This window comes from Hemitrygon akajei, chromosome 29 (genome assembly GCF_048418815.1).
Source record: "Hemitrygon akajei chromosome 29, sHemAka1.3, whole genome shotgun sequence".
NCBI lineage: Eukaryota > Metazoa > Chordata > Chondrichthyes > Myliobatiformes > Dasyatidae > Hemitrygon > Hemitrygon akajei.
Genome location: NC_133152.1, coordinates 40606275 through 40620633, shown reverse-complemented (window position 1 = coordinate 40620633; position 14359 = coordinate 40606275). Strand labels below are relative to the sequence as shown.

Sequence of the window (14359 nt, the reverse complement as noted above, 5' to 3'; positions counted from 1 at the left end):
CTGACTGCCGTGAACTGCCTCCAGAGGAGGAGGGTAGCAGGATCTGGGAATTCCTCGTGGTCACCCGTTTTAATTCTACTTCCCATTCCCATATGTTGGTCCAGGGCCTCTTCCGCTACCATGATGAGAGCACACTCAGGCTGGAGGAGCAACACCTCACGTTTGGTCTGGGGAACCTCCAACCTAACAGCATGGACACAGATTTCTCTAACTTCTGCGATTTCTTCCTTCTGCCCTCCCTCTTTTCATTTTTTCCATTCTGCATACTGGATCCCGTCCTACTACTTCTCTTCTCCTCGCCTGCCCGTCTTCTCCTTCTGGTGCCCCTCCTCCTTCCCTTTCTCCCACAGTCCACTCTCCTCTCCTATCAGATTCCTTCTTCTTCAGCTCTTTACCTCTTCCACCTATCACCTCCCAGCTTCTTACTGACCACCCACCTACCTTCTGCCTCACCTGGTATCACCCATCACCTGCCAGCTTGTACTCCTTCCCCTCCCCCCATCCTCTTATCCTGGCTTCTGCCCCCTTCCTGTCCAGTCCCAAATAAGGGCCTTAGCCTGAAACATTAATACGAGAAGTTCTGCAGCTTTGCTGGAAAACACCATGAAGGGTCTTGGCCCAAAACATCGACTGTTGACTCATTTCCATAGATATTTCCATAGATGCTGCCTGACCTGCTGAGTTCCTCCAGCGCGTGTGTGTGTGTGTGTGTGTGTGTGTGTGTGTGTGTGTGTGTGTGTGTGTGTGTGTGTGTGTGTGTGTGTGTGTGTGTGTGTGTGTGTGTGTGTGTGTGTGTGTGTGTGTGTGTGTGTGTGTTTCGTTTCTCAGGGGAGCTGATGGGAACAGGGTGAGAATGGGTTACAAGGAAAATCAGCGCGAAGTGGAATTGCTCCGTGAGCCAGCAATGAATGCAATGGTTTGAACTGGCTTCCTTCTATGTTCTACAGTCATGATAGGCGGGGAGCAATAATCTCAGAAAATATTCTTATTTAAATATTGCAAATGCATGTTGGAGATTTTAATCAAAATTGCACCTACTGTTAATCTAAAATGCCCTGTTCATGTTCTCTAATGTCCGCTCATTTGCACTCCCTTCTGATTTGTTGCCAATTCCAGCATAGACTGAAAGCATCCTCCCTGATGGCCGTACTTGTAAACTAATGGTAGTGTTCCAGATGAGTGAGATTACTTCTTCTGTAAGATAATGGGGCAGAACATCTCTGCTAACTGAGCAATTTGGCTAATAACTCCAGCTTCGAGCTTTGGCAGCGAAAGAACTGAGCTCGCTTCCTGCCCTCGGGACTTGTACCCAGCTGACGGGCGAAGAAACGCAGGGCTGGGTGTGGGTGATGTGGGGCAAGTGAGGATGAGCTGCCGAATGCTGCAGAAACGACCCTTTCCCCTCCTCGCAACACCTCTTCCCCCCCCCCCCCCCCCAGAGCAGGAGTTGATTGTACTAACTGGGGACAATTCGATGTCCACTTCCAACTCGGGATCTGAATCATGTTTATTATCACTGACACATGTCATGAAATTTGCTCGTTTAGCATTACAGCACGGAGTAAACACCGCCAGCCCTTCGAGCCACGCCATTCCAGCAACCCCGCAACTCTGATTAACCCTAAGCGAATCCCGGGACAATTTACAATGAACAATGACTCTACTTGGGCAACGAAACAATCAAACAAACACAGAAATTCAATTAGTTAGGGAGCACGATAACATCTGACGGTAGGGCTGATGTTGAAATTAGGAGGATTGGGAATGCCAAGTGCACGTTGGAGTGTTTAAGCAAGATGATTTCCGTGGGTACGAAACTCAGAGTGTCGCGGTGCTACGTTCATTCCACACTAACGTATGGAAGCGAATGTTGGACAATATCAAAGCAAAATGAGGGACGACTCAAAGCTGCAGAAATGCGGTTTTTGAGAAGAACTTTGAAAATACTGTGGAAGGACAGAGGTAAAAATGACGAACTGTTCCGAAAAGCCGGAATAAGAGAACGGATATCATCAATCGGCAAACGGCAGCTGGAATTTCTAGGACGTATACTGAGGAAAAAGAAGCTCGAACATCTTGCAGCGACAGGAAAAGTGGACAGAAGAAAAAGTTGTGGTCAACAGCCCAATACATTCATGAGTTACATCAAGGGATGGCCAGCAAAAGTTTGAAGAACTTATTGGAAATTCTCAGATTAAAGACATGGAAGACTGTGAACACCCGTGTCATGTGACATGGCACACTATGAATGAATGGTACTTCTTTGGACTGTGGGAAGAAACTGGAGCACCTGGGAAGAACATAGAGAGAATCTTTACAGAACAATACAGTGCAATAAATTATAATAACAAATGGCCACTTTATTAAGTACACCGAAAGCACCTGCTCGTTAATGTAAATATCTAATCAGTCAATCATGTGGCAGCAACTCAATGCATAAAAGCATGTAAACATGGTCAAGAGGTTCAGTTGTTGTTCAGACCAAAGGAATGTGATCTATTGACTTTGACCATGGAATGATTGGTGCCAGATGGGGTGGTTTGAGTATCTCTGAAACTGCTGATATCCTGGGATTTTCACGCATAGGTCACTAAAGTTTACAGAGAATGGTGTGAGAAACAATAAAAACATTCAGTGTGCGGCAGTTCTGTGAGCAAAAGTGCCTTGTTATTGAGAGAGCTCAGAGGAGAATGTCCAGACTGGCTCAAGCTGACAGGAAGGCGACAGTAACTGAAGTGACCACACGTTACAACAGTGGTGTGCAGAAGAGCATCTCTGATCTCACAACATGTTGAACTTGAAGTGGATGGGCTACAGCAGCAGAAAATCACTAACATACAGAAGTACACTCAGTAAAAACACAAAATGCTGGCAGAACTCAGCAGGCCAGACAGCATCTATGGGAGGAGGTAGTGACGACGTTTCAGGCTGAAACCCTTCATCGGGAGTGGAGAAGTACACTCAGTAGCCACTTGTAGGTACCTCCTGTAGCTAATAAAGTGGCCACTGAGTGTATATAAAAATTAAATAAGTAGTGCCCAAAGAGAGCAAAGATAGTGAAGTAGTGTTCATGGGTTCATTGTCCATTCAGAAATCTAATGATGGAGGAGAAGAAGCTGTTGCTAAAGCATTAAGTCTTCCATAAAACTGGGATTTTCTCTTTGTAGAAGGGAAAATATCCAAGTGTTAACCTGTGTTTTTCTTCACACTGTTTCTGGCATTTTTTATTTTGGGAACTTGTTTCTGGAAACATCTCAGAGAGAGCAGGTAGCCCTTGGCCAAAGGGTTCCTGATATACTTCTGTAGGACTGGGATTTGCCTGTAACACCCTGTGTAGGAAGGCTGTGGCACTGGAGAGGGAATCTATGCTAAACAAACTCATTGGTCAAACTCTCCACCTTTATTGGTTCTGAGAGTAGGTTTGAACTACTTTAAAAATTCATCCGAAGGGAGATTTGAGTATCAGACTAATACATAAAATATCCTACAAATTATATAGTGTATAATAGTGGCAGGGTGGAGATACGTCTTTACCAAAGGAGGTGTAAGGCGCTCCTTCCCTCCGCTAGCCTGCAGGTCACCCTTGAGCAAGGTGTAGCACCCCAAGGTCACATGAAGGCATGGGAGCAGGTGGTGGATGGTCGTATGAGCAGCTGGTGCATATCACAAGTCCTGGTTATGCGACCACTGACAATCTCTGAAGAGTATTGATAACGTCTGGGTCACCCTTCTTGTAAAGACACTGCCCAGAAGAAGGCACTTTTGTAGAAAAATTTGCCAAGTGCAATCATGGTCAAAGACCATGATCCCCTACAGCATGACACGGCACATAATGATGATGTCATATGACATGACACATAATGATGTCACATGACACGGCACATAATGATGACGATGTTTATTTATATATATATATATATATATATATATATATACACACAGCAAATTAGTGCCAAACGAGAACACAAGTAGTGAGGCAATGTTTTCATGGATTCATTGTCCACTCAGAAACAATGTAATACTGAAGAGGGATTTGAGGATGGGAGTCAATGGGGCTCCATTGAGTTACGTTGCCACTATCCTCCAGAAGGCATCGCTGTCCAGTAGATGGAAAATAACTTCACCTTGCACACATGGGGCCAAATTTCCGATAAAATGCAATTAGAATGTTGTAAAATTAAAAACAAAACTTTCCTGATGGTCTTCGTGGGACAATAAATTGACTGTGTTTGAGGTGTGGCGACCGCTGTTACAAAGGACAAGTGAAGAGAAGTTGTACTTGTTGGACGTACTGTTCGTCTATAGGATGGAAGGCTTGTCACGTGACGAGCGTTTGATAGCTCTGGGCCTGTACGCACTAGAATTCAGAAGAATGAGGGGTGACCTCATCGAAACCTATCGAATGTTGAAAGACCTTGACAGAGTGGGTGTGGAGGGGACAGCTGCGGAATAGAGGGGCGCCCTTTTAGAATGGAGATGAGGGGGGATTTCTTTCACTAGAGGGTGGTGAGTCTGAGGGAATCACAGGTGGCTGTGGAGGCCAAGTCACTGGGTACATTTAAAGTAGAGGTTGGAAGATTCTTGATTAGTCAAGGCATGAAGGGATACGGAGAGAAGAGAGGAGATTGGGGCTGAGAGGGAAAATGGGTCAGCCATGATGAAATGGCAGAGCAGACTCGATGGGCAACTTGGCCTAACTCTGCTCCTGTATCTTCTGGTCTTGTGGTCTAAGATCTGGGCATCGCTGTAAAGGTCAGTGTTATTGGGACAGTATGATGGCATAGTGGTTAGTGTGATGCTAGTGACCTGGGACATTCCAGAGACGTACGGGTTAGTAGGTTAATTAATTACATGGGTGTAAATGGGTGACAAGGGTTCATTGGACCAGAAGGGCCTGTTACTGTGCTGTATCTCTGATTGCAAATAAATTGACCATCCTTAATTGCCCTTGAGAAGATGGTGGTGGTCCCCAAACAACTTTAAGCATTTAAGACGTTTGTAGATAGGAACTTAATTCACCTAGGTATAGAAGAGTACGAGCCAGGTTCTGGAAGATGGATTGATGTGGATGGGTTCAAGGTGAGCATGGGAATGGTGGGCCGAATGGTCTGTTTCCATGTTGTGTGACCATGCCTGTCCTCCAGTCCCTTGGGTGATGGTGTTCGCAGAGCGGCGCAGGAGAGGGAGCTGCAGGATTCAGACAACAACAAGGGATGGTGGGTGACTTGTAAGGGATCTGCAGAAACTGAGCTCCGTCGATCCCTGTGCAAAGGGTCTCGGCCCGAAACGTGCACTACTCATTCCCGTCCAGAGATGCTGGCTGACCCTGCTGAGTTCCTCCAGTATCTTGCACGTGTTCCCCCTCAATCCCCGAAGCCCTTGTCCTTTCGAGTGAGAGGGGTTGTTGGCGGGGACGGGGCTGGCAAGTACTCACCTCCCGAGATGGAAGGGATCTGGAAGAACAGGAGCTCCTTACAGTGAGAGGAAAGGAAGGGAGAATGTCACCTTGTAGGGGTCGGATCCTCATAGCCTAGGCATAGCCTGACCAGCTGATACCTCGGGCTTGTGTATCCTGCTTAGGCTGGCACACCCCGGGGGCAGAAAAGGCACACAGAGCAGTATTTACATTCAGCTCACCCCCTACCCACCTCACCAACCGAAACAGAATCAGTCAGGTTTATTATCACTGACATACCGTGAAATCTGTTGTTTTGTGGCAGCAGTACAGTGCAATATAAATATACCATAAATCACTATAATGTATTAAAGATATAATATATAAAATATAAGTAAATAAATATATTTATATATATATATATATGCACACACACAAATTTAAATTAAATAAGTAGTGCAAAACTAGTAAGGAAATGTTAACACGAGGAAATCTGCAGATGCTGGAAATTCAAGCAACTCACACAAAATGCTGGTGGAACGCAGCAGGCCAGGCAGCATCTATAGGGAGAAGTACAGTCGATGTTTCGGGCCGAGATCCTTCGTCGGGACTAGGAAATGCTAACAGGTTGGTTCATTGTCCATTCAGAAAACTAATGGTGTAGAGGAAGAAGCTGTTCCTAAAACGTTGGGTGTGTGCCTTCAGGCTCCTGTACCTCCTGCTTGATGGTATCAATGAGAAGAGAGCATGTCCTGGGTGATGGGGGTCCATAATGATTGAAGCCACTTTTCTGAGGCATCACATTTGAAGACGTCCCTGATGAAGGCGAGGCTAGTCCCTATGATGGTGCTGAACTTCAATTCATTCCCCCCCCCACCCCCGGTCAGGAACTAACTCCTTTCCTTATCCCAAAAATCATCCCCCACTCTTTTCTCCCCCACTGTTCACAGTAGCTGCGGTTGACAACCAGATAGGCAAAGCAGACTGAATTAACTGAGTTTATTTATGATTTAGGAAACCACAGCGTTTAATGAAAGATGTCCCTTAGTAACTAAAGAGAGAGAGAGAATTGCCTTGTACCAGAGCTATAAACCAAACAGCATCTCAGAGCTGGTATGGTGGCAGCAGGAGGCTAGAATTACAAATCCTGTTTCAGGCACCTCGAGGAACCTTTCTGTTTTTAAAAGCACCATAGACCGGATTAGATGTTTCCTTAGAACTCCTTATTTTCATATTTAAATCTTAATCCTTTTACTAAATGCTGTTATTGTATTTTGCCTTTTTTATAACAATATTCATTTTGCATAACCGGTAATCCCTCCCAGGCAGCAATACATTTGGCATTTTTATTAAAAAAACAATTTGCTCCCTTCTCTCTGTGTCCCCGCTAATCTGGTTTATTTAATAAAGACTCAAACAAGGGAAAATTACTGCATCATTCACAAACTGTCATATCTGGAACTCATAGTTTGAAAGTTTGAAAGAAAGGCGTGGCATGGTAGCGTAGCGGTTAGCACAACGCTTTACGGTAGCAGCGACCCGGGTTCAATTCCCGCCGCTGCCTGTAAGGAGTCTGAATGTTCTCCCCGTGACCGCGTGGGTTTCCTCCCACAGTCAAAGATGTAGCAGTAGGTGGGCGAACCTGTGGAATTCGTTGGCACAGCCAGCTGTGGAGGCCAGGTCACTGGGTGAACTTAAGGCAGAGGTTGATCGATTGTTGATTAGTCAGGGCATGAAGGGATAAGGGGAAAAGGCAGGAGATTGGGAATGAGAGGAAACATTGATCAGTCAGGATGAAATGGAGCAGCAGACTCAATGGGCCAAAGGGCCTCATTCTGCTCCTATATCTTATGGTCTTAATTGGTCATTGTAAATTGTCCTGTGATTAGGCTGGCATTAAATCGGGGGGGGGGGGGATTGCTGGGTGGCACAGCTTGAAGGGCCAGAAGGGCCCATTTCACGCTGCATCCCAATGAAATGAACTAAGTACATAAAAATAGGGAATTTATGTTTACAGGTGTAACTGATGGGTAAATTGGAGGGACCTGGCTGACCGTATCTCTTCGGAGTGTTCATCACGTTCCCGAACTGAAGAGAATCATCAGTAAATCTGTTGACACTGATCTGTGAAGCCGCTCTCACTGCTTTTGGACCATGTTCAAATGCCACGTGCTCTCTACACATCGGTGTGTGTATGAGGCTAGGCATATGTACAAGGGAACTCCTGTTCCTCTCACTGTTGCTTCCGTATGCAAGGCAAATCTTCTGTACTGCCTAACTTTGTAATGCACACTGCTGCCATCAGGAAGAAGGTGCAGGAGCCTCAGGTTCCACGCCACCTGGTTCAGGAACAGTTTTAACCCTACAACCATCGGGATGCAGAACCAGAGGGGATAACTTCACTCACCCCATCACTAAACCGATCCAACAACCAATGGACCCACTTTCACTGACTCTTCATCTCACGTTCACGATATTTATTGGTTATTTATTATTATTATCGATGCTAAGTGGCACCCCCAGGCCAGAGAGTCTAAAGCTAGCAATCAAAATCTCAGGCCATTGAGATTATCATTTTAGAACTGTATTTGAGGGAGAGAAATTTTAGGCTTCCCAGAATGTCAGGGAGTTTGAGGATTGGGTTGGTGATTTTATCGAGTGGTAGAGCAAATTCGAGGAGCGCCAAGATCCACTCCTACTCCTGTCTCTTAGTTTCAGTGGTTTGCTTGTTCCTCTAAATACTTACAACATAGAACACTATAGCCCAGTACAGGCCCTTTGGCCCACAACATTGTGCCAACCAGTCAACCTACTCTAAGTTTTAATCTAACCTTTCCCTCCTTCACAGCATCCCCACCACCCAGACCATGCTCTCTTCTCGCTGCTGCCATCAGGAAGGAGGTACAGGAGCCTCAGGACCCACACCACCAGGTTCAGGAACAGTTATTACCCCTCAACATCATGTTCTTGAACCAGAGGGGGTAACTTCACTCTCTCAAACACTGAACTGTTCCCACAACCTATGGACTCACTTTTAAGGCCCCTTCATCTCAAACAAGCGTACTGAGCTTAAATAAAGGAGACTATGATGGTATGAGAGTGGAATTGCTTAAGATGGATTGGGAAAATAGATTAAAGGGTAGATCGGTACTTGATCAGTGGTGTATATTTAAGGAGTTATTTTACAACTATAAAGAAAAATATATTCCACTGAAGAAAAAAGGGTGTAAAAGAAAAAATAGTTATCCGTGGCTAAGTAAAGAAATAAAGCAAAGTATACGACTAAAAAGAAAGCTATATAAGGTACCTAAATCTAGTGGGAAGATTGAAGATCGAGAAGCTTTTAAAGATCAGCAGCAAATAACAAAAAGATTGATTAAGAAGGGGAAGATAGATTATGAAAGTAAATTGGCGAAAAACATAAAAGCAGATAGTAAGAGTTTTTATAGTTACATAAAAAGAAAAAGGCTGGCTAAAGTAAATGTTGGTCCCCTAGAAGATGAGACCGGGAAATTAATGGTAGGGGACATGGAGATGGCGGAAACGCTGAACAAATGTTTTGTATCAGTTTTTACAGTAGAGGACACTCAAAATATCCCAACACTGGATAAACAGGGGGCTCTAGGGGGAGAGAAGCTAACTACGATTCAAATCACCAAGGAAATGGTACTTGATAAATTAATGGGACTGAAGGTGGATAAATCCCCTGGACCGGATGGCTTGCATCCTAGGGTCTTAAGGGAAGTGGCGGTCGGGATTGTAGATACATTAGTGATAATTTTTCAAAACTCGCTGGACTCGGCAATGGTCCCGGCAGATTGGAAAAATGCTAATGTAACTCCTTTATTTAAAAAGGGCAATAGACAGAAGGCTGGGAATTATAGGCCAGTTAGCCTAACATCTGTGGTTGGCAAAATGTTGGAATCGATAATTAAGGAAACAGTAACAGGGCATTTGGATAAACATAGCTTAATAGGACAAAGTTAGCATGGCTTTACAAAAGGGAAGTCATGTTTGACAAATTTGTTGGAGTTCTTTGAGGACATAACATATAGGGTAGATAAAGGGGAACCAGTGGATGTGGTGTATTTGGACTTCCAAAAGGCATTTGACAAGGTGCCACACCAAAGATTATTACTTAAAGTAAAAAATCATGGGATTGGGGATAATATTCTGGCATGGGTGGAGGATTGGCTTTCTAACAGAAAACAGAGAGTTGGGATAAATGGTTTATTCTCAGACTGGCAGTTGGTGACTAGTGGTGTTCCGCAGGGGTCGGTGTTGGGACCCCAACTCTTTACAATCTATATTAATGATTTGGAGAAAGGGACTAAGTGTAACGTATCGAAGTTTGCTGATGACACAAAGATGGGAGGGAGTGTAATGAGTGCGGAGGACATTGAAACCCTGCAGGGGGACATAGATAGGCTGAGTGATTGGGCAGACATTTGGCAGATGAAATATAATACTGACAAGTGTGAGGTCTTGCACTTTGGCAGGAAAAATAATAGAGCAAGTTATTATCTAAATGGAGAGAAACTGAAAAATGCTTCTGTGCAAAGGGATCTGGGGGTCCTGGTGCAGGAAACACAAAAAGTTAGTATGCAAGTGCAGCAGGTGGTCAAGAAGGCCAATGGAATGCTGGCTTTTATTGCTAGGGGGATGGAGTATAAGAACAGGGAGGTCTTACTGCAGTTGTACCGGGTATTGGTGAGACCACACCTGGAGTACTGCGTGCAGTTCTGGTGTCCATATTTAAGAAAGGACATACTGGCTCTCGAGGCAGTGCAGAGAAGGTTCACTAGGTTAATTCCGGGGATGGGTGGGTTGATGTATGATGAGAGGTTGAGTAGATTGGGACTCTACTCATTGGAGTTCCGAAGAATGAGAGGCGATCTTACTGAAACATATAAGATTGTGAAGGGGCTTGATTGGATGGATGCGGGGAGATGTTCCCAATGATGGGTGAAACTAGGACTAGGGGGCATAATCTTAAAATAAGGGGATGCCGTTCCAGGACTGAGATGCGGAGAAATTTCTTCACTCAGAGGGTAGTGGGGCTGTGGAATTTACTGCCCCAGAGAGCTGTGGAAGCTACTACACTCAATAAATTCAAAACGGAGATAGACATTTTCCTGGATAAAAATGGCATTCGGGGATACGGTGAGCGAGCAGGTAAGTGGACATGAGGTTAGGTTTAGATCAGCCATGTGATCTTCTGGACCAGTTTTCGATAGCCTGGATGGGTTGGAGAGGAATTTTCCAGATTTTTTCTCCTCAATTGGCAACTCAGTTTTTTTTCCCCTGGGTGATCACATGGGTTTGGGCGGGATGAATAATAAAATAAAATGGGCGGCATGGTGCCCTGTTGGTTGGCACTGTTGCCTTGTGGGATTCGGTGAAAACTAGAGTTAAGATTGGATCAGCCATGATCTTGTTGAATGGCGGAGCAGGCTTGAGGGGCCGATTGGCCTACTCCTGCTCCTATCTCTTATGTTCTTACGTTCATCTCATGTTCTTGATATTTATTGCTTATTTATTTATTATAATTTTTGTTTCTTTCATCTCAGTGCTGTATATGGTAACACATATGTACTTTGATAGTGAATTGACTTTGAGTTTGAGAGTAACCCTCCATTGTCCCATCATTTTAATGTTTCCTAAATGTCCCGGATGTACCTGCCCCGACCCCCATCCTGGGAGGGCGTTCCACACACCCACCAATCTCTGTGTAGAAAGGGTACATGCAGTTACTCCCCAGGGTATTTTTGGCACAGAGACATTCACTGGATGCACTCTTCCACCTTCAAAGAAACACTTTAGTGATTCGCTGGAGCAAATCGGTCATGACTGCCGATTTGTTACAGGCAACTTCAGTGTCTGCGTGCTAGGACATAACCACTCCACTAAACTCATAAACAGAAGCGATTCTGCCGACGCTGGAAATCCAAAGCAACGCAAACAAAATGCAGGAGGATCTCAGCAGGTCAACTACAGAGAGGAATAAAGTCAACATTTCGGGCCGAGACCCTTCATCAGGATTGGAAAGGAAAGGGGGAAGAGGCCAGCAGTGAGCAGCGGGAAGTTTCAGTCTGATCTGTGGATTTCTACCAAGGACTGATGAAATTTCAAAGAGATTTTAAAGATAGCTTTATTTATCACACATACATCAAAACATTGAAACATTCAGTGAAAGGCATCGTTTGCGCCAGTGACCAACGCTGTCCAAGGATTACGCTGGGGCAGCCCGCAAGAGTTGCCCTACTTCTAGCACTAACATAGCATGCCTACAACTTACTAACTCTAACCCTAACCATCTGTCTTTAGAAAATGGGAGGAAACCAGAGCACCTGGAGGATATCTAAAGCATTCACAGGGAGAACATACAAATTCCTTACAGACAGCGGCAGGAATCGGACCCTAGTTGGTGACCGCTGGTGCTGTAAAGGGTTGTGCTTACCGCTTGTGGTGAACTACATATACCTGTCTGGACACGCCCCCTGATGACTGCTCCTGTGGCTCCTCCCACAGACCCCTGTATAAAGGTGATGGAGGTCTGAGCCCGGCCTCTCTGTCTCCAGGATGTAGTATAGTGGTCACTCACTGCTTGTCCCTTCTTCCAGTCAATAAAAGCCGATATCTCGCCTTTACATCTCAGAGTGAGTTATTGATGGTGCATCACCGCTATCACTGTGCCACCCTGGTCAATTTCCTGATTCTAGCAGATGAGATTGTGGGTTGAAGTTTCACACTCGAGAGAGTAAACCTTCCTCTGGTACTCAATCTCCTCAAGTCTACTGGGAGAAGCTCTCCTTCATCAGGAGGATCTGCCCATCTGTCTGGGTGTTAGCCATCCCATGCCTGCTCAAGAAACTCTACTACGAATCTTAATTCGTTCTGGGACCTTGTTCTTCAGCAATGCAGAAACTTATGGCTTAGGAAAAAATTTGGTCCATAAATTTCTTCTGGCAGATACAAATACCACAATTCAAACTTTCTGCTTTTCAACTGTTCTTCTAGTTACTTTTTTTTTTAAACAGGATGAAGGCTTCTGCCTCCTTCTCTCTTTCTGACAATGAGTCCCAGGCACACTGCCCCAACCGCAATTGCTTTTCAGCTGAAAACATTTTCCCCTCAACACTGCAATCTTCCTATAATCTATTTTCTCCTATTATCTCCAGGCAGTGTGGTTGATTTAAAAACAAGAGAAAATGCTGGAAACACTCAGCAATTCAGGCATCATCTGGGGTGTTCTGTGATTGGCATGTGCTGGGATCGATGCCAAGGATCGAGGTCTGAGGGGAGAATTGGAAGTCTGGAAGTCAAGGCCCTATGGCTGGAGCAGAGTCTGCAAACCTCTGCAAGCCTGCTGGGAAGATCAAAGCCCAATGTCTGTAGGCCCAAGTCCGCTGGAGGCCTGAGGCCTATTCTGGGGGTAAACCCGAATATCTGTAGGCCCGGGCCTGTTCTGGGAGTAAAGCCCAATATCTGTAGGCCCGAGCCCACATGAGGCTGGAAGCTTGTCCGGGGTTAAAGAACTGTCCATGTGTGCGGGTGGGAGGGATGAATGGGGCTTGTTTTAGCTCTTGTTGCTGGTTGTAAGACCATAAGACCATAAAATGCAGGAGCAGAATTAGATCATTTGGCCCATCGAGTCTGCTCCATCATTTCATCATGGCTGATCCATTTTCCCTCTGAGCCCTGATCTCCTGCTTCCTCCCCATAACCCTTCATGCCCTGACCAATCAAGAATCAATCAACCTCTGCCTTAAATAAACCCAATGACCAGGCCTCCACAGCCGCCTGTGGCAACAAATTCGCCACTCAATCATGGCTGATCCAATTCTTCCAGTCATCCCCACTCCCCTGCCTTCTCCCCATATCCTTTGATGCCCTGGCTAATCAAAAACCTATCTATCTCTGCTTTAAATGTACCCAATGACTTGGCCTCCAAAGCTGCTCACGGCAACAAATTCCACAGATTTACCACCCTCTGATTAAAGTAATTTCTCCGCATCTCAGTTCTAAACGGACGTCCTTCAATCCTGAAGTTGTACCCTCTTGCCCTACATTCCCCTACCATGGGAAATAACTTTGCCATATCTAATCTGTTCAGGCCTTTTAACATTCAGAATGTTTCTATGAGATCCCCCCTCATTCTCCCGAACTCCAGAGAATACAGCCCAAGAGCTACCAGACGTTCCTCATATGGTAACCCTCTCATTCCTGGAATCGTTCTTGTGAATCTTCTCTAAACTCTTTCCAATGTCAGTATATCCCTTCTAAAATAAGGAGCCCAAAACTGCACACAATACTCCAAGTGTGGTCTCATGAGCGCCTTATAGAGCCTCTACCTCACATCCCTGTTCTTACATTCTATACATTGCATTCACTTTCTTCACCACCAACTCAACCTGGAGGTTAATCTTTAGGGTATCCTGCACAAGGACTCCCAAGTCCCTTTGCATCTCTATATTCTGAATTCTCTCTCCACCTAAATAATAGTTTGCCCATTTATCTCTTCCACCAAAGTGCATGACCATACATTTTCCAGCATTGTACTTCATTTGCCACTTCTTTGCCCATTCCCCTAAACTATCTAAGTCTCTCTGCAGGCTCTCTATTTCCTCAATGCTACCCACTCTTCCACCTATCTTTGTATTATCAAAAAATTTAGCCACAAATCCATTAATCCCATAGCCCAAATCATTGCCATACATCGTATAAAACACTGACCCCTATGGAACACCACTAGTAACTGGCAGCCAGCCAGAATGGGAACCCTTTATTCCCACTTGCTGCTTTCTGACGATCAACCAATGCTCCACCCAACCTCAACAACAGAACAGTACAGACTACCTGCTGCACTATCGCAGACTTGTCTGTTTTTTTTTGCACTAATATCTTGTTTTATATCTTCACTGTACTGTGTAATCTACGTTCTGTGGGATGTCTGTGTCTACA

The 14359-nt window shown here is 45.1% G+C and overlaps 1 protein-coding gene across 8 annotated transcripts in view; it reads right to left on the bottom strand.

Moving 5' to 3' along the window:
• casz1 (castor zinc finger 1) overlaps positions 1 to 14359 on the bottom strand; it is a 524871-nt gene that overhangs the window by 100706 nt on the left and 409806 nt on the right. For 6 of the 8 annotated variants that reach the window (XM_073032178.1, XM_073032184.1, XM_073032182.1 and 3 more), the window contains one exon: positions 5020 to 5187. The exons of the other annotated variants lie outside the window; for them this stretch is intronic. In XM_073032178.1, coding sequence (XP_072888279.1) covers positions 5020 to 5187 — 168 coding nt within the window. The remainder of the gene's footprint in view (positions 1 to 5019; positions 5188 to 14359) is intronic. 8 annotated transcript variants of the gene reach the window in all.